At 41.8% G+C, this 20,909-nt stretch overlaps 1 protein-coding gene across 1 annotated transcript; it reads right to left on the bottom strand.

Annotated features, from left to right (window-relative positions):
- Window positions 1–6,415: 6,415 nt before the first annotated feature.
- KIAA0895 (KIAA0895 ortholog) lies at window positions 6,416–18,729 on the bottom strand. Its single transcript, XM_009864775.1, has 8 exons — window positions 18,681–18,729; window positions 17,938–17,982; window positions 16,409–17,091; window positions 12,947–13,090; window positions 11,024–11,156; window positions 10,089–10,394; window positions 9,462–9,559; window positions 6,416–6,683 (listed from the first exon to the last, which is right to left on the bottom strand). Exons 1-8 carry the CDS (start codon window positions 18,727–18,729, stop codon window positions 6,522–6,524), a joined length of 1,620 nt encoding a protein of 539 aa, XP_009863077.1. The 3' UTR covers window positions 6,416–6,521.
- Window positions 18,730–20,909: the final 2,180 nt, after the last annotated feature.

Genomic DNA, 20,909 nt, shown 5'->3' with positions numbered 1-20,909 from the left:
GCTTTGTCCTTTTCTTCTAGGCAAAATTTTGCTACTTCCCCCTGAGCTACAACCCCCACTGGGCCACTGCAAAATATAGGTGAGAATGGAGTAGAGTTGCCTTAGTCAAATAAATATCACATGAAGTGAGAGACAGTAAAATTCCCAAGAATGCCCTCACTCTCTTGTACCTACTAGTATTTGCTTGTGTTTCTCTGCTCTAAATACTTTTGGAGGCTGAAATGACTTTATAACTCCAGAAAGAAAACTCAGAAGGGCTGGTTCCCATTTAATCTGCTGCAGGTGTAAATAAATGCAGACGCACCAAAGCCCTGGAGAAGCACCTGCAATCTCTGGTGTGAGTGGTGTCTGCAAGCAGCACCAGTTGCAGGAGTGGCCCTTGCTTTGGCTCATGCTTGCTCATCAGCATGGGCTGCCAGTGAGGAAAACGAGCTGCACCACCTTCATAACCCATGTGTGAGCTGTGGAGAAGGTTAATGAGGCTGGTCTGGAGCCTGGAGGTTGCTCAGCCCAACCTGCTGGGATGAAGTGGGGGCCTCTGGGAAGGTGATTATTTGGTGAATAGAAAGATGCCTTGGAGGAAGATGTGTCCTACAGTGTCACAGGGAGGAGGAGGTTAATGCCAACTGGTAAAGCTCCACCTGGCATGGAGCATCAGTGTGTGCCTGGTTACTTCATGTTGGGAGTCAGCATCTCAATGGGTTCACTGGTTTTAAAAAGCTTGCTTTGCTTTTTGCTTTTTGTGTCGTGTTTTGACAAGGTGGTTGCAAGCCTGGTGGATTTGGGGAGTTCCCAAGAGCATTTGTCACGTTGTGGTGGTTTGGAAGCTGAAGTGGTGGCCGGCTTCCTCCTGTGACTGCAGGAGCAAACCTGAATACCAGTTATATTTCAAGATGCTTATAGCAGAAGCTTAGCCAGCCCAGCTTTCTGTAGTTGTATTGCCCTGGCAGCACCAAGGGAGGCAGCAATAGTGGAGGTAGCACAGGAGCAGTGAGTCTTCCTTGCAAAAGGTCTGATTCAGGCTCCACACCTTAAACATTTTGGGCTTTCCTCAGGAGCCCAAATTTTGGGAGGCTGGATTGCGCTCCGTGAGTAATATCGCCAATGGCCACAGACTGGTCCAGGTTTGTTTTTTGCATAAGTATAGTCATTTCTGGAAGGCAATTCAGCTCACTGATGCACAGCAAAGGGTGCTGGAGCTCCTCCCTGCCCACTGCACGTGGAGCCTGGCTGCTTTCTTGTAACTAAGAGCTGCCTCTTATCTCCTCCTGACACATGTCTTCAGGTTAAGTTTCTACCTTTTATCATCTGCTGGAATAAAAGTTTAGCTTTAAATCCCACTTGCCAAGGTTGAGGAGGAGTACATCTGGTATTTGGCCTTTTCTTTTTGCTCCCCACAGCAAAGACTTTTAAAATATAGCCAGATTATTCTCCTGTTTGCTCCATGGCAAAGCCTCTGCTTTGTCCTGTGGGCTTTTTAGGAGGATTTATTACTACTTTTAGTGACTGGAACTTTTTCACTTCAAAACAGAAGGAAAAAAAAAGGAACGCTGGGAGCTGGAGAGGTGTGGAGCAAAGGGGTTAGGAGAGGAGGAAGGATGGAGATGGGAGAGCAGATGGAGAAATGAATCACAGCTGGAGACTTCTCCACATGGTCCTATGTGTCTCGTGACACAACTTGCACAAACTTGGACAAGCTGATTTTCTGAAAGCTGTAAAGGAAGATGAAAAATACAGGGGACCTCATCTTTAAATATTGCTGAGACGAGAGGGAGGAGAATGTATGGATTTAATTTGGTGGGTGGGTGTGAATTGACTTAATTTCCAGGCTTAGAGATGGCTGATGTAGAAGTGAACATATTCTTGAGATAAAAAGGAAGGTGAAGGATCGGGATTAACTAAGCACAGCCTGAAGGATGAATGCTAGAGACCAAGACAAAATCCAAGAGGGAGAAATACGCGAGGAAACTGGGGGACCAGTCTCTTCCTTGAGATGTGGCATGAGATGGAAATTACGCCCTAATGTATATATACAAGACCCTGCAAATGCGATTTCCAAGGCACTGCTGGGACAAGACCTGAATGTGAGCCCAGTTTAGGAAGTCTTTTCTCTTCAAAGCCTTGCCTGATCAGCCCAACCCTGATCACTCAGGAGCCCTGGCTGTGCTGTCTCTATATGTGTTCTTTCCTGCTTTGTATGGCAGCCACCATAGGTGTCATTTCAGCTGGTTTCTTCATTATCTGAAGAGCTGAAATAATTATGTACTTTTTCCCTGTGTGTTCACAGACGCTTCAGGAATAGGGGCTTAAAGTGTCTCAGAGGCACTACGCCATTGGGGAAGATACAAGATATTTCAGCAGTGGCATAAGAATTGATTTTGACAACTTTAGCGGGAAGGGTATGGCTGTGCTTTGAGAGGTACCCTGATGGCATCTTTTTTTTATTGATATAAATGAATGGGTTTAAAATTCAATATCCAGATTTTCTGGATTTAATCTAGTACAGACTTTCAGTTGTGAAAAGTCTGTAACTGCTCAGTGAAACCAAAACAGATTGTCGCCTCTGTATGTTAAAGACACACAATCTCATTTTAAACTGTGTGCTGAAAAGAACTCAAATATCTTAATTTGGTGCTAAAACATTATGAAAATTGTTAAGACACTTTTAAATGAAAACTTCCTTATAAAAAGCCAATTGTTCCAGCTGTTTCCTTTTACTTTCCTCATGGGTTAGTGCCTCTCTCAGCTTCCTTCCTGACTCATATGTTCTTAGGCTTCCAGCCTGGTTTCCAGCACAAACAGTTTCCAGCTTTCCCTCCTCACCAGCTGGGCAGGAGCATCACCGAGCCTCTCGGTGCTCAAGTTGCTCCTGAAACTGCTTCCAGTGCATCCAGCTTCACGAGGCTGGTCCTGGAAAAAAGGATTTCAGAGTTGCAGTAGCCCTGCAGATCGCCAGTTAACAAGCAAAATTTATTCTGCACTGAAATAAGCCCACCCAGCAAAGTTCCAGAGTTGTGTTTCACGCTGCTGACGCTGTGGAAAGGATATCTGGGGTGCACCAAATAAGGGAGAACAGCGGTGATTCAGGAGCCTGTGGAGTGGGGAGATTTGAGTCTGAGCTTTCTGAACTAGCTAGCAAGGGAGGGGGAAATGTAATGTTTAGCTGTCTTGCACAGCACATCAGCTAATGACTTCTGAAGAATTTCCATTAAAAAGAAACCACAGCCCTTAAATGTTATACATGAGGGAGCTGAGCCACAAGGAGATGCCACGGCTCCCCAGTGATAAGCAAGCGAGTTTTATAATGTGAGAGGGGACAAGGACCCCTAAAATGAAGCAGTGGGGGAGAGTGAGGGTGGATCAAAGTGTTAAGGTGGAATATTTAGAGTTGTCTGTGGACAGACAACACGTCACAGCAAAGCAGCTCTGACGATGCCTCAGATTGTCGGATCCTAGAAAAAGGGGATGTGGAGTGTAATTTCTGCGCGAGCAGCCAGGCCTTTGGACAGAGCAGAGGGAGCCGTACCCAATGTAAGACTTCACCAGACCCCTCCTGACTCCAGTCCCAAGTGATGTTCTCCAAAACTGGCTCAGAAAGCCATCTCTTCCATCCACAGCTTGGGATGTCTAACTTGTCGTAGAGATGATGCTGTAAAAAAGGGATTAACACTTGCACACAACACCTCTGTACTCACATCTCTGTCATTCTTTCATTTATCTTTATTTGCAAAAGTTGTACAAAATGCCTTTTAAAATTGTCCTGGTGAAACAGGGAGGCTTTTTCCAACTTTGACCAGGTTTCTGTATAGGAATAACATAGATATTGAGACATGGATACAGAGCAAAGCAAGTGAGGCAATCTGCTAGGAAAGGCTGTCATCGCATCATTGACATAACAAAACCAACAAAAAAAAAAGGGAAAATTTACCAGAGCTACACTTCAAAATCTGAAACACTTGTACAAAGGAAGGACAAATCCGATGCTGAAAATAGAAGCCAACAGCTTCATCTGTGGCTACAGCGTTACCGTGACACTGACTGTTTCCAGGCTCTAACCTTGCACAAGGCAAATCTGGTTTTTTAGAGTAACAAAGAACAGATGTTTAATAGCACCTACTGCTTTGAAGAAAATGTGATGCAGGTCTTCGAATAAAGCAGAAAAAGGCCTGCAGTAGTCTTTAGGGCTACAGAGTGATAAAAGAGTCACCTGGCTGTTGTGCTAAAGCAGGGTGAATAGCACAGCCTCCTGGTTTGAAGGACATGTTATGTATACACACTTCGATTCCAAGACATTACTACTGGAGGGAGGAGGAAAAGCACTTTGCTTATATAGAAGTAACTGCAGGAAGGCAGGGATCTCTCCCTTAAGAAAAAAAAACATCAGTTCAGAGTTGTCTCTTTCATAAAGGACTGACCTTTTTGCACTTTTCGGCAAAGCAAGCCAAGATCTTCCACAGTGTAGCTCACACAATCTCTGTCGAAGACTGCTTTTCATTGCAATCTTTTACTTGACCTCAGCCACGTGTGGCTTCTGCTGCTTCTGGTCAAGGAGCCAAAACCTGGAGCACGTGGGTGCATGAATGGCAATTGGTTCCTGTCAGGCTACTGAACACTGGGTCTGCTCGGCACAGCTCTACTGCAAAGCTGGGCAAGCAAAGTCACCAGCCCAAAGCGGGGAAGGAGAGAAAAAGGGCTTTTATTTTGGCACAGAAGCTGAAAGGTTCTCAGCTCATGTACAGTACTGACAATACAAAATTAGGGCTGCTGTGAGCAGTTCTTGGTTCCTGCCTTGAAAATAACCAAATTTAGTAAATTTATGCTTGTTGAGTGCAGCAGCATTTATGCTTGTTTAAGCAGCCAGCCAGCTGCTGCAAATGCACCTGTAATACTATCTAAAAGGCAGCTGCTTTTATGGGATTATTCAAAAACCTCCAGACTTCTTAGCCAACTGAGAGGTTGGGGTTTTTTCATTTTTTTTTCTTTTTCCAGAGAATGCATTCTCAAGATTTTGCAGTTGTAACTGGTAATGTCCTGGGTGTCTAATAAAGTGGGAGAGCTATTCCATCTTTTCCATTAAAGAACGGGATAAGCAGAGAAGGAAGGATACAAAGGCTCGAGTCCATGCAAATGTGGTGTGGAGGAAATCTGGGCTCCATCTACTTCTCTTATCCAATGCCAGAGCTGTTACCAGAGGACCAAAGCAGAAGTTCCTGTCCAGCCTCTCCTATCATAGCTGCTTCTCGGGAAGTGCCATCTACTAAAAATGAAACCCCTTTTTCAGAACACTTACAGGTGCAAAACTCACTTTGTCCCCATAATTCCATAAATACTCGGAATCAGAAAATGTAGTTTATGAACTAAGTCCTCCTGTGTCACCTGAGCTGTTCATGACTAGCTGTGCCTTATGGCAAGGTCCTTTCTCTTCTTCATTCTGGATGTAGGATTGGCAGTTAAAACAGAGGTAAGGTTGCTTCAGAGTGGTGCAGCACTTCTGTTGGAACATGGAAATACAGCACCTGTGGGTCTTCTTTTTCCCACGTTCACATCTTCTTTCTTCCACCAGCTCTGCAAGCTGAAGCTTGCTGTGGCACGGAGGTACCGCTCAAAAAGCTGAAGTGACCTTCTGTAGGCTCAGGTGACCCAAAGATGTGGGTGTTGCCTGCTGTGCAGAATCATGTCAGTGACCTGAATTATTATTGTTATTTTTTATTGTTATTTTTTTATCATGTCTGTGCTCCTGAATTTATTGAAAACACTTATGTCACAAAATCATATTTCTGCCCAATTCTTCTTCCAAAACAGTGTCGTGCTGAACTTCCTAGACATGCTATGCTTGTCTTTGAAGGAAGGAGACCTTTTCCAGAATTCAGCTTCCTGAAACAAGTACTATACAGATAAAGATGTTGAATGGTGTAATGTTTTTTTTTTAAAAAAAAAAAAGCTAAGTCTCCCAGTAAAAAAAAAACCAAAAAAAGCTTTTTAGTTATTACAGAGCTCTGATCCTATGGCACAAAAAACAGCTTCTGTGCGTTGTTTTGAAACTTTCTTTTCTCATTGAAATGAGGACCAAATGGGAAACAGTTATGCAGACGGTGATGTAACATAATCTACAGCAGTTCTATTGCTATGAACCATGAAAACTATGACTAAGGACACGGCAAACACAAGTGAACTAAGGAGGAATTTCTCCTCTTTCTCCTTTCCTCCACCTCTAAACTTGGGTGGGAAAAGGCAATATATTAGAAAATGCAGTGTCAATCACTACAGCTAGCATACAAAACAGAGCAGACAGTTGGAGAGATCACTGTAAAGGAATTTCTAAGCCAAATTTAAAAAATGCACAAACCCTTTAAAAAATAATTGGTATACAATCACAATGCAAAAGAACATAAAAAGACTTATCCTGAATTCCATGTATTCTGGCCACCCTTCCCTCCTGCCCCTCCTAAATCCATGTTTGCAAGCTCTGGGAAGTCCAGTTCTACATCCCCACAGAGTAAGTGCACAGTGGGCTAATACTGTTAATTTATGAGATCCTGGAGCTCCTCATCAGTCAGCTCATTGACTTCCATGATCTTTTCCAAGTGCTCCATATACCGGGCATGGTCTTGCAGAAAGTGTGGTACCCTCATGTTTTCAATCACAGCTAATCCTTTCAGGCGATCCACGTCTTCATACGAGATCTGTAAGGAAAGACATGGGTTAATTTTTGTGCTGTAGTCCCATTACTCCTCTATTGTGGCTCTAAATTCTCTCTTGTACGTGAGAAAATATTTCAGAGCAGGATTTAAAAGCTTGTGAGAATCCTTTAAAACCCTGAGTAACTGTGTGCCTCAGTGGAAAATGTAAAAGAAAAAAAAATTTTAGCAAATGCCTCTACGCTGCTCAACTCTGCATTTGAGTCAGTCAGTGAACAGACTCATTGGAATTTTCAGTGAATGAGAATGACCAACAGCAGCTGCAGGAATAGAGATGGAAGGGATGGAGCACATGTGAGTGTTGGAGTCTCTCCTCAGAAAGGTGGAAAGATTGACATGACAATGGAAAAGGACCTGTGGCAAAGATTGGGGATCTAGAAAGGGAGCACAAGGACAGGCATGGTGCAGGAAGCAGGCAGGCTCTGGCTTTGGGAAAGACACGGTGCCATCTGACCTGAACTCTCAGGTTTTCATTTTCACTAGCAAATGTGCTTATGCAAAGCTGAATTAAAATGTACCTCTAGTAACTAACTACAATGTCGGCAAGCCCTCAAACGTCTCAACTTTTATTTTTTTAACTCGTTCAATAGCAAGGTGGAGATTGGGTTTGCCTCTTTGCCTTCTGGGTATAGGTGTGACACTCTGAAATGCTTTGCAGCTACTACAGGGCCTACTACTTTTTTTCTAATGAAAGCTGTGGTATCTTTTTTCTCCACAGTCTTATGCTTCTCCAAGCTAGGAATCCCAAGCCTTGAGCTCACAGTAGCTCAAGTTGCTATGAGTATTGGTCCAGAAAGGATGAAAGCTTTGGCTGTGCAACAGCTACACAAGCTGCCCTGCAAGCACAGAACCAGACTCCGTGGGCAGCTCTCCAGTGCCATGAAATTTATGTGGTTGCTGCTTTGTTTACAAGCTGTGTGTTCTGGGCACCCCACAGACAGAAGCGTTATGTCCTGGAGAAACTCACGAGCCTGTATGTGCTTACAAACCGGCACATCCCATTTCCTCACAGCAGGTTTAGTGTCAGGTGGCTTGAGAGTGGAGCTTGCACCTTCCAACCTTTTATAGTCTGTGTTTCTTCTAAGGAACTAAGCACTGCGTGGTCAGTTCCCTGGAAAATAGCCTGCCCTCACAATGGGTGATGATTTTTCTTTGGAAAAGATTTAAGCGAGCATGAATGATCCACCAATGTGCAAGGGGCAGGGAAGAACTCTCTGGGAAGACAGTCTGGTAGGAAGGGAGTTGGGCTCTTCTCAGCAGTTGTCTACTAGCAGGGCAAGAGACAATGGGGAGCAGTTAAAATGCACAAAAATGTCTGAACAAGAAACACCTTTTTTTATGGTGAGGGTGGTAAAACACTGGAATGGGCTGCCCAGAAAGGTTGTGGAGTCTCCATCAGTGAAGATATTCAAAGCTTGACTAGACATGGTCCTCGGCAACCTGCTCTTCCTGACCCTGCTTAAGTGTGGGGCTTGGAGCAGATGATCTTGAGAGGTCCCTGCAGCCCTCAACCAATCTGTGATGCTTGAGAGCAGGCACCACTCCTACACACAAATTTCCAGTTACACTGCAGGTGTGTGCAGTAAAAACATTCAGAGGAGACTTGAAGAGGCCTTCTAAAATCAAGATGTTTTTAAGTCAAGCACTTCTAAATTATCATACCACTAGAAATAAATTGCTTATAGACCCTTACTTAATGTAGATGCTTTTCCATGTGGATCATAGTGGAATCTGTAATTATAGAGGAATGACTTAGTAAGTTTTTGAAGTGGCTTGACCATCCTGTGGACTCCCTGAAGAGGGAAACGGATAAAGCAGCATAGGAACAGTATGTGTTCAGTAGTTTAGCAGGCAGAAGCTGTGTGGAGCTAAGCAGGCTTAAAGCAAAATGAAGTTTCAGCGAATAAAGTTGCAGGGACTTATTTGACAGCATAGTTTTATTTCCAGAGCTTGGTTCAGTTACCTAAACAGCTCTGCTTGCCAATACGGATGTTGCTGACACTAAAGGTGAAACTTCTTAAATACAGTCCAAATCCCTCTATCACAACGTGCCACTTCCCTTTATTACCCATTGGTTGCCAAGTAGGCAGAAATGTTGGTGTACTGGCACTAAACACAAGCCTGTAACAACATCAGTTTGAATCTTGGTTTATGTGAGTATGAGCCCTGCTTTATGAACTGTGGAAACTTACTGGTCTGGAGAACTGGTTCAGGAAGCACGACAAAGTTTTTGCACTTCCTAGTATGATTTTTGAGAACAAACAAGCTATGACACTTAGAAGGAACATGAACTTTGTTCTCTGAATGTAGAAATACCATGTGTTTGGGGGAATCTTTGCAAAACGCCAAGGGTGCCATCAGTGAGAGAAATTTGAGATTAAAAACTTGGTGGTGGAGGGGATGTGTTAGCATCAGATGGTTAATTTTGTCTTCTACTAGGACCACCACCTTATCTAGCATATGTCCTACTTGCCCAAGGCAATCCGTTGTACAGCAACTTGGGCAGGAAGTACCCTGCAAAGGGAGGAAAGTCAGAAATGTGACCATAAAATCTTTATCTGATAAGTGAGGAATGAGGAAAAGCTGGCAGAAATTTTTAGGAGCTCAGAGTATTTCTAACTTGCACTGTGTAAAACAAGGTGCTGTGCAGAACACAGGTTTCTAGATCCAAGTCAAACAGAGCACAGTGACCCAGAGCTCTTTACAGACAGGCTTGCTGAAATGAGAAAACTGTACTCGTTGGTAAGAATGAGTCCAACTCACCTTTCCAAGGGCTGTCAGAAGATGGAAATCAATGGACTCCCTATATCTCAGGATTCGGAGGATGCCATCGAGGTACACCTGATCCTTATTGAAACAGCCTAAAAGGAAACGAGACACACTGCACTCTGTCAGGGTTTGTTCAAGGCGTGCTCTCAGAAGCCATTATCAGCAGAACAGTTTTGTTTTTAAAAACTAGGTATTTACATCCCAGGCTTTGACAAGCTTCCCAAAAATTAGCTAGAAGGCTACACCCGCTAGTCACATCAAGAAATCAAACACAGAAGATGGTGTCTGTGAATACCCACAGCAACACCGCATCTCTTGTAAAAAACATGAGAGGAGGCCAAACTGCAAGTATGAACTTGTTCACGGTTTTGCAGTTTGCGTTCTTGTTACCCAAAAAAACCCTGAAAAATCCATTACTGATTCTGCTTCAACGCTTCACGGATGTATGTTTTCAACTTCATCTTCAACGGCAGAAATCCTGCTGCCTCATTTCAGAAAGCACAGAGTCCTGTTTCGCCCTTTGGCAAAGCTTTTACGTTGTGAAGTGATGAAGCAGTTCTGCGTGTGTTCCGAAAACCTCTCCAAAGTACAAAAACTAAGAAGACAAAATAGGCAACCCACCTGGTTTTGACGTGTCGGTCCACCCTCTCTTGGCTCGTACGCAGTAATCCCACCTGGTGTTGGGGTCCTTGACAAATCTCCCCACATCCTGGAAAAGCTGACTGAAGGACATCTGGCTGGCCTGATACACCGTGTAGTAGAGCAGGGCAGCTCTCCAAAGAAAAGGGTCTTTGCGGAAGAGGACACTGTGGATGCTCGCCAGCCCCTCTTCAGTAGGGTTGATTGGTTTTAACCCATGTTTTCTACGTCCGTTCCAGTTGCACCAAGGCTGGCTGTTGTTGTTAAAACCCCGAAAATAATGAGTTCCTGAAAAGAAAGAGATACGGGACTTAAAACAGTAGCATCTCATGATGAAAAAAAATTATAAAATATGGAAGGACATGCCCATTTCAAAACAGGAATTTTCAAAAATGTCTTACATGCTGAATGCTTCTGGCGCAGGCTAGGCATTGCAGTGAACAGAAAGAAGGAGAATCAGAGTAATGGGGCAGATATGTTACCTCCTGACGGTGACTAAACAGCTCTGCCACAGCCTTGGAAGAGGTTATGTCCCCTTACAATGTGAATAATGGTGGTTCAAGGCAATTCTGGGGCTTACTCTTAGCTAGCGTCTGAATTTCAAGTGAAGTTTATCTAGTTTTGATGGGCTTAAGTAAAACAGATGTGCTGAAAAATTTGTAGAAATTTTCCATGGGGCTGGGCCAACCTCATGTAATGCAAAATCAAAGCAATTTTACATGAGTTTAGGGGTCACTGGGTAAATTCTTCACACCTAAAGCAGGCCTAGACTTGCAAGCAGTGCGGTGTAACAGATTTGTAAAGCGAAATGAACCCTCCTTGCCCATACGTACAGTGCCTGGCCCGTCATTGCAAGATAAGAAAGAATAGCATGCAAGTCCTCCCCTTTGCCTGAAGAACGGGTGGCACGCTCATACCAATTTCATGTCTCAGCATCCCTTCCAGCCAGTGCTCTCGTGCAGTGGAGATATTGATAGTGAGAGTGGGGCGGCCGTTCACCACTGTCATTGAGGCTCGAGATAGCAGGTCCTCCGTGAGATGGACCACAATCTGAAGATGAGAGAATTCAGGTAGCAAAAAGCACTCTTCTCGCTCCCATTCATGCCTTTATTTCCTTCGGCCGTTCCATTATTTCACTTCTCTTTGGTCCTTTGCCCTTCACAACTATTCCCCGCTGCCCGCAATCGCCTGTGAGAGACACTTCTGACTCCCCTGAGCTATCCCAGTCACCTGTGACTGTGTCCTTTGTTTTCTGATGCAGGCTGCCAACTTGAAATATTATTAAAATACTGATATAATTTTGTTTTACAAAGGAATGTAGTTCTTGTTTTCCCGTTTTCTCTTGGAAAATGCGAAATCAAAACAAAAACTGCCAGAGAAGGAAATGAACATGTATTGATATATTTTATTTATTAAATATTTATTTATTAAAAAGACTTCTTAAACAAGTGACTAGGAGGGAGAGGAGAAACTCTCTTAGCTGAAGACTAAGCACCTTCCCCTTGTCATCTAATGCCTAAAGAAATAGTACTGCTTGGAAGAGTACAAGGGAGAGTACCTACATGACAGATAATATTTTTTTAATATCAAAGTCAACAAAAGAGGACCCGGGGTCAAAGGCACTTCCCTGTATTCAAATCCCACCACTCAGCTTCAAATTCAATAGCACACATTCAAGTCTCATAAAAATGGGTAAATCCCAAAGTACTTAGATTCAAAGCACAGGTGCCACTTAACTTTATTAAGATCCCCTCAAATATAGAAAGTATTTTCCTAATATTTTTAGACCACACCAAGCATGATGTATTAATTCTATTTTTGCAGAAAAAGTAAAACATTTCGTTATGAAGGACATGAGATGTTTGATGAGGGTGCAGGATTCTGCGTCCATGAAGACAATACAAAAATGAATGCAAAGGGAGAGAAAAGCACAGCAAAGATCAAAATTATATTTTTTTTTCCTACTTGCTCTAAACAGTGGTTTTATAACCTTGCCCTTAGAAAGTCAGGCAAAATCTGATATCAGTGTCAAATTACAGTCTCCAAAAAAGGTGTGATGAGTTTAACCATTTCTCCTAATAATATTACGTTTACTAATTAAACTTACTTCTTGTCTCTCGATGTCCCATTCCAGACCCCTCTTGCTCACTGCCAGAGATCTCATCCAAGCCTCGATGACTATTTGGAATTATTTTAAATAATTCTCTTTTTATAAAATCAGTTTCATCCGACTCTTCCAACCCATTCCATGTAACTCACTGAAACTGGGCTTTTAAAGTCCTGAATATGGGAAATAAGTTTTTTGCACAGGGCTCTAAAAAATTAGATGGTGAAAGTCAGGAAAAATGAGCACTCAAACCAACTCAACAAGTCAATCCCTTTCAGACATTTTTATTCGCTTGAGCTACTTTCATTTGTGTTGCTTAGTGTAAATCAGTCTCCTGGGCTCCTGCTTATTTTTCTTGGCCTTTTCTTAACTCTTCCCTTTGGACTAAATAATTTGACACAAGAGAACTGACGGCAGAACTGATGAATAAATGGAAATGTGCTAGTCTCCAAGCAGCTGAAAAAAAGGAGGGAAGGAAGGGTGTCGTTCTTGGGTACTCCCCAAAAAAGGCGAATATAAGAACAAACATATATGAATCAGGAAACAGGCTCAGAGAGATGGCTGAGACATTCACAAGGGATTTGCATCATTTTGATTGTTCAAAAATCGCACTGGGCACAGCCATGAGAAAAATATGATGTTAGGCTTCCCAAATGGTCTCTCAAGTCCATCCTCGTGTAAAATGTCTAAGATCTACATAAACGTTGCTCTCTTGCTGCAGTGTAGGACTTACCTCACCCAGGCAGCCTTCTTTCACCATGTATTTCCTGACGTGATTCCAGATGCGACTTTTGGTCAGCAAGCTGCCTCCAGTGGCCTGTTCAAATTTTTCATAGCTTCCGTATTTCTGCAGCGTCCGCTCCATAATGTTAATGGACTAGAAAACAGAAAAGCGTAGCAAATACAAATGCAGTAAGACTACCCGTGTCAGACTGGCAGTGTGTTCTTTCTCTCCCTCTTAATCTAAAAAAAAAAAACCCTTTCTTCTTCTCTTATCTCCTTGGGAGGCACTATCAAGCTGCAGTCATTAGATACAGGCCGACACACTCTGTAATCCGTTTATACAACTCTTCCACGGGGGGGAATTACTCATTCCACAAAACAGTGAATTTTTTAAAAATATGTATGTATATGGATTTCCTGCCTTTGTGTGCAATTTAAACAAACAGGTGTTAACACGCAGGTTACTCAAAGTTGCAACTTCCTTGCTGACTTTAGTTTAGCACGTTGCAATTTTTAAGTGACCTGTTCTGCAAACACTGGGGATGACTTCTACTGAAGTATCACTACCGCTCGCAGCTGTGCAAAAATAACCAACACTTGATGTGTTAAGAAAACTTAACAAGGACGGGCAAGTAGTTTGAGTGAGAAGGAGTGCTAACAAGAAAACTTTCATAGCAGTTAGAGAGCAGGGTTGCTGCATTGACCTTGAAACACAGCAATAAGATAATTAATTCCAGTAATATTAGATATGCCAATCAATGTGAAAAGCTGCAAGCCTGCATGCCAGTTTTTATTCTTAAAGTTCTCTTCCCTAAAGGCACATATTGTGTGACTCATGAAGGAACCTTAGGATGAAGAAAACAAGACAAAGGAGAAACAAAGAAATGGAACAAAGTGTGAGAAGACAGACGTTAAAAATATAATTTTCAAATGTATTAATAATGCAGAAATGCTTACACAACTAATAAAAGCATTGGGCTGCGTCCAAGGTTTAGAAGTTTTGATCTGACTAGAGGCTTGAGGGTGAAGTGGGTGCTCACAAGCCTGAGTATTCCCCACTGCAGCACTGCTGCGTTAATGGTTTGTAAACCCATTGTGTTCTCTGCCTTTAAAAAAAATAAAAGTAAAAAAATAGGGCAGAGTGTGATTCATCTTCCAGATATGCTGCAGCAATGCTATACTAACCAGTTCCACAGACACGGACAAAAGCAGAAAGGGCAGTAAGAAAACACAATCGGGTTTAATGTCCTAGCAGGCTATCCGCAGCTGTGGGTAAAAATAGCTTTGAAATTATCTTCTAAATCCTTGAAATAATCTTCTAAAATTCTGAAATGTCAGGTTTTGAGCTCGTTTCACTGGAACTTTGTTCCTGTTCACAGAAAGCAAAGCTTCCTATAGTGCAGCAACAAATGGAAGTAATAAGTTTCAAAATACAAAACTACATTTATCCTTGTTGCAGGAAAAAGGATGGCTGCATGCAGTTGTGTTTTTAGTGCAAACATGAATTGTGACGCTGTGAGTACTTTTTTTACAGCTAAAGTCATCTTTCCTGAACTTAACACTTCCAATAAAATTTCTATGTGTTTCTTCTGGCAAGTAAAATCTGCATGGGAAAAAAAATGGCACTGAGGAAAAGCAAGTGTTCATACAATATGTGCTGATTAAAATTTTGATTAATGGTGCTTTTTCTGGATAGAAAATTTGCATGAAAGGAAATTCATGATGAAAATTTCTGAAGCTAATTGGAGCTAAAAAAGGGAGAGTGCCATCTGCTGGGCTTGGAGCTGTGTTAAAGCTACTTTTCTGGTCATTTATATGAGGTGCAAGATAGTGCTGTTCAGTATTTTTAGGAGCTGCACTTTGAAGAACTACTTTCCTTGCTAAGAACTTCTGTAACTGAACTGAATCTTATGGACGAATTTACATCCTGCATAGCTTCAGAAATATAATACTTCATTGAATATTAAATCCTTCACTGCTTTTTATAAAGTCATTCCAGAGCCTTTGTTTTCCCATGCTTTGTATGAAAATGAGAAAAGGTAGAGTTACAAATTGGAACAGTATTGAGGAATCATTCATTACTAAAATATTTACTCCTTAGGTGTTTGGGGGTTTATTAAAAGAACAGTAAATCAATGTCAGGCCTGCTCCTTAAAATTATCATGCATAAAATAATTGTTAAGGCTCTGCTACTTCCTACTGAAAGGGATAACTTGCATTAAATTCAGTTTGGCAAATTAGTTATTGATCATTTGCTGCAATCTATTATTAGTGCTGCTAATATTGCTACAAAAAAAATCAAAGGAAAACTTGCTACAAAGCTCTAATCAAGGAGTAGTTTTACTTGGTTTCAGGATGATTTGGTTGTTTAGGTGTATGGAAACTGATTTTAAGAGCAGAACATGTTCTTTACGTTCTCATTACAAAAAAATCATAATGAAAATCGAGCTACTGAGTTTTCAGAATACACAGATACTTTTAATGTGAAAATGCAGACCAAGCCTTACAATGCAATGGCTTATTGGGTAATAACATCTCTGTGCGGAAAAGAAAAAATCAGACTCTTCACAGGTCAAAGAACGGTTATTAGAATCCATGGCTTAAGAACAGCCAGATCTCTTCCCAACTTAAGCATCCCTTGAAACACGAGATTCTCTATTTAGAAAAGCTTGTCAGACTTAAAAAAAGATCTTTCTAAATCATTTTAAAATAGCAAAAGTGGAAAGAGGACTGGTTCTGTTCTTATATAGACAAGAACTTTTTTTTGACATTTGGATTAAAGTTGAAAGTGAGGCTCTTGTTTATTGGTTTTGGGTTTTTTTGCGGGGTAACTCAGACAGGTGGGAAGCCAAAGTAGCCACACTGAATGGCAACGTCTGTAGCTATGTTACCAGCGTGGCTGCATATTATGGGAAAATAAAAAAAAAAGAGGGGGAGGCGTCTTTTTAAATTTTACCTCTCTCTGGAACGGAATCTGTCAGATGCTTGATTGAGCCTAATGTACATGCAAATATCCTTTCAAAGTTGATTAAAACAAGGAATATCAACATATGCTTATCCAATAACCGTGACCTCAAATAATTGCTATCCCCGCCCAATTCCTGTGTCAGCAAGAGAACTGGCAGGATTTCTACACTGCTTTTTTCCTCTCTTTATTAAAGCCTATTTAGGCACTGTATTGTTCCTGTATTGGACTCTGGTTAAACAGCTTTCTAGCCTTCAATCATGTTTCATGTAAACTCATTTATAAGGAACTCTGCCTTTATCCTACAGAATCCTCCAAATATTAGGAAGGCTTTCATTTTTTAATCAAAAATATCTTCTTTCACTTCTGCTATTCTCATCTTTGATGTGTGTCAAACAGTAGGGAGGATGATAAGGAGAAACAACTTGCTATGAACAAAGCAAAATACCACCGTAATAGTGCACAGAAAAATAATCAGTGGAAAAGGAGGAAGAAAAGTAACTATACCTGCTTAAGAAATCTGTCGGATGCATGGCTGTGCTTAGCCAACACATTTGGAAGAGCAGGGTTTGCGTACTCAAATTGAGGATTATACGTGAAATCTGACTTGAAGAATTTCATCTTCTCCTTCTCCACATTGGAAGGCTTGATTGCAGTCAGCAAACAGAGTTTCTGGCCAGAGGCATCGCCTTCTTTCCCACTGCTTTTTGAGGACTGGGATTGCTTTGGCTTTGTTTGATTAATGTGTTTCTTGGTTCTGCTTCTGGGTCGTGACGGGAGTCCCACCCCACTCCTCGCAACCGAAACACTGTTTGTAAACTTCACGCTGGTGGGCAGCGGGCCGGTGACGATGATGGAGGGCTGGCTGGTTGTGCAGAACCATCCCGCAGCAGGCAAGGGGAGAGGGGCTTTGATTTTTCGGTGCTCGTTGCTCCGCGAGGTGGTCAAACCCTTGGTCGTTTTTCTGTGTTTCCTGTGGTGAGCGGACGACTGCTTTTGAGTGTGGTGTCTCTTCTCCTCTTTGCTCTGCAGCAGGACATTGTAGCTACTAGTTCCTGTGGTGAAAATGTCCTTAAGGATCCCAGAAGGTGGGTGCTGAAAGCTGTTTTCATTATTAATGTTCAGTTTATATTCCTCTGGACTCAGGATTGATTTCTTAGAAAGGTCTGTCTTAGGCCAGTGAAGTTTTTCTGCATTAAGGGTTGAGGGGGGGGAGGAAAACCAACAACTGAGGACAAATCTGATTGTTTCACACAGTAATACTAATCTTTAGGACTCAAAACTGCAACATAACTGAAACGCAGAAATTGTCTTAACTGCACTCACACCAGGTTAATCTTGACTTCTAGACCTACGGGAGAATTGTGTGTGCTTATCACTTGTGAACAATTAGACTGGCACTGGTAAGATCCAGCTAAACAAGTATTTTATGCTCACATCTCCACGCACGAGTGCTCTGTTAGCAGCTAAGAACTAACTTGTTTAAAACAAGACTCTGTGCAGGACTTCATGAATGTTTACTGCTACATTAACAAGCTTTTAGTTTTGAGCAAAATCTGATTGATCTTTATTGTACAAGGAAGGCTTTCTGTATGGAGGAAGACTAGCTTAAAAAATAGGAAATCATATAGGAGTGTGTGTGCAGTATTTACAGGGAAATCCTATAGGGATCTCTGCTGTGATATAAGCAGTCTGGTGCGTGCTCATATGCAAAATCTGGTTCACAGAGTTTACTCTTGGAAAGGATGAGTACATCACAATGGGCCAGCCACTGTGAACAATTTATGACACCATATAAATAGTAACAGAAATTTAAAAGACTTCAGTTTCCCATATTCCTCCTTAATAGACAGTAAGCTACATTTAAAGGGGAGAGGCCAGCTAGTTACAAACACCCCCTGAGAATTCTTAAGACAAAACTGTCATTTCATTGGTTCCTTTTAAAGTAACAGCTGGCTTTAAGAAAACACCTTAAAAGAAACGTTACAAACTAATACACTTCCTTTAATGAATGAACCCTCCTTTCTTGCTCTGACCCCTAGCATAGCCTTCAGGGGGTACAGGTCTCTGGCGCAGAGCAGCTGCACAGAAAAGTCGTTGAGGATTAAAACTGCATTTAACAGTCATGCTGGCTCGCTGCAGAGAAGCGACCTCTCCTCACAGGTTCTAACCATTCCCTTCTCTTGCCAACCAGCTCATCCTAGAACATCAGGTGAGCAGCAGGAAAGGGCACAAATAAATCCTGCCATAGAGATATGCTTCCTACTCCTGCAACTGAATTGCAAGGATTCACAGGACGGGAGATATGGCCGGAGCTGGATTAAAGCCCGCAAAAGGGATTTGAGCTCCTGCAGTTATACATAGCTGAGCTGTAATCACGTCACATACAGTAATTATGCTCTGAATGGAACATTAGCAAGAGATCATTAAATGCCTCCAAGGGGAAAAAAAAATGATAGTAGTTCAATTTCGGCTTTATTATCACAGTAAAATTAGGTTTTGCTCCTGATGCAAGCACCATGACAACATATTTTGTGCTGTTGGACCTCTGTCAGTTCCATGTCGATCTGCGTCCCTCAGCTCTGAAGATGCTGTTCTAAAAAGTACGAAGACAGAGGTCCTGCTTGGCTGAGCATACAAAGGGAAACCTGCAGCCTGGGTGTTTCTTCTGCTGGAAGGAGCGATGGACGCATTAGATTATCCTCTTCCGCTAAAGTGTGCGTATCTTACGCAAACTCCGTTTTGTTCTGCAGCGGGTTTGCGAATCCTCTGCCTGCACCTGGCGTGGGACCGTGCTCCTTGGCGTTCCTGTTCAAACCCTGTCCCATCGCTCTCGTCACAGAGGTGACAGCCTGCCGACCTGCCTCATCCTGCTACACCATGAGCTGTCGTGGCAAGGAACCGCAGTTCCCAATACAAGGAAAACAAGGTCAAATATGCAGCCGAGATACTGTGCCACGGGCATTCAGTTCTGTGCGCACCTATCTACGAACAACTGCTATCAAATGAAGCTTTTCTTTTTGTTTCTTTTTGGGGGGGACCACAGAACAACAGCTTGCACTTATTTCTTGGCAAGTGTTGAAGACTGACTTCAGGCCTGCACCAAATACTACAGTATAAAAATCCTATTTTTAAGAATGATCAGTGTAAAGCAAGGTTTCTGGAATGTCTGAGGGCAAAAATCTATTTCTGAGCATGACTTTGCTTGTGCAGACAAAACTGAGGTTGGAAATCAAAGAGCTACTTCTTAAAATACAGATGAGGGATAATAACGTAACATAGCAGTAACACTTCATCACCTTCCCTACTAATCAATTCTCAAAAGCCACAAAGAGCAAAGAAGCCTTGAAGTGCTACTACACAAAGAATAATTTGAATTACTCCTACACATACATGTAAAAGGTGATAAATAGAAAAACAAACAGAATTCAAAGAAACAACTCAAAATTATCTTAAAAGTTCTGCCTGAGCTCTTGTGTAGATCCAATATCTAAAATTCATGACAGCAAGCTTTTAGAGCTAAGTAGTACAGTTGGCCTGCAATAAATGCATTTGTATCTTGATAATTTCTGAACGTCACAAGTCAGAATTCTCCTGCAAGCATCACAAATGGTGGCCGAGTGCTTGAAGATGCGCTGGCAGTTTTCACATGCACATGGTTGATATCAAAAATAGTTGTCCCCAATTCCGTAGTTACTTTATATGTGCAATCTCATAGTAAAGTGATTTTTTTTCAGCTGCCAAACCAAGTGTAGCTGTCCTTAATTTTCTTCAGACTAAAGAAGGACACTGTTTGATGCATATTTGTGCTGGAAATCTAGAATCAACAGATAATCCATCAGATTTGATAGATTATGTTAGATAAGGCTGCAGTTTTCACTGAATTAATTTAACTGCTGTTCTAAATTTTTGGATTGGTTCTGTGAACATTATTTTATAAACTAGAAAATAATATTTGAGACAGTGTCAAAACCATGTTGCAAAACATCATATTTTAAAGTTCTTTCTCCAGCAATAGTTATCATTTTAAATCCACTTACATCTTTAAGTCAGACAATGTCAACCAAACTAAAAATCTAGAGGCTGGACTTGCTAAACTATACCCAAAGAGTTTTGAAGGATGAGCAATGCCTGGTGACTGAAAAAGAGGTCTAGCATTCTGAATATAAAGCCAATCAATTTCACAGCCTGTGTTCCAAGAACATGCTTCAGTGTTTCAAAAAGTACTGAGCTATCATGCTCCTCGTAGTCAGAGGGAGAATGGATCATCAACCCACATTAATTACACAGATTGGCTAGCAGTGATTTCCAGCTTTTAAATTCTGGATACCAAAGGACAGATGTCAACAGATTACTTCTAAAAGGACTGAAAAAAGGCAAATTGAAAATCACTGTCCACTGTCACAGCAGCACTGGAGAAGGGATGCACCCCAGGACTGCTAACGGAGGATATGTGGGAATCACAAACCTCATTATATTTCTGCACTAATGAAATATTTTTCATGACTGAGTTCTACCTTACTGGCTACCTTTGAATCCTGCAGCAGAGCAGACACTGCCTACACTTGTCAGAGGTTATTCGTTAGAAAATATGTTAGATTTTATGTTAAATCCAGGAGTTAGGTTGTATTATTGGTTTCTGTCCTTTAGAAACTGATGTATTGAGCTAATCTTTCATTATGTTAATAATATATGTAGTAAAAGCCCAATGTAAGACTTTTTCTAGACTTTGGTAAGTGTTGTAGAAAAATCTCCCTCTAGGCTACTGGGTAGCTACTGTCCAAGCAGCTTTTTTAAATACCTGATCCACAGGTGGAATAATGATAGATATTTGTGGGCGCAGACCTCTCTGCCCAGCTAGCCTTGCTGTTAAAAAGCAGACAGCTACTGCAGTTTTGGAGCAACTGTCACGCAGGTTATATCAGCATAAGGACAAATAGTTTCCAAACTCCAAGTATGATTCTCGACGTGCGTAGCAAAGATTTTCTTGGAGCAGTTTCACCTGTCC

Source organism: Apaloderma vittatum, unplaced genomic scaffold (genome assembly GCF_000703405.1).
Source record: "Apaloderma vittatum isolate BGI_N311 unplaced genomic scaffold, ASM70340v1 scaffold44742, whole genome shotgun sequence".
NCBI lineage: Eukaryota > Metazoa > Chordata > Aves > Trogoniformes > Trogonidae > Apaloderma > Apaloderma vittatum.
This window is presented reverse-complemented; position numbering and strand designations above follow the sequence as displayed.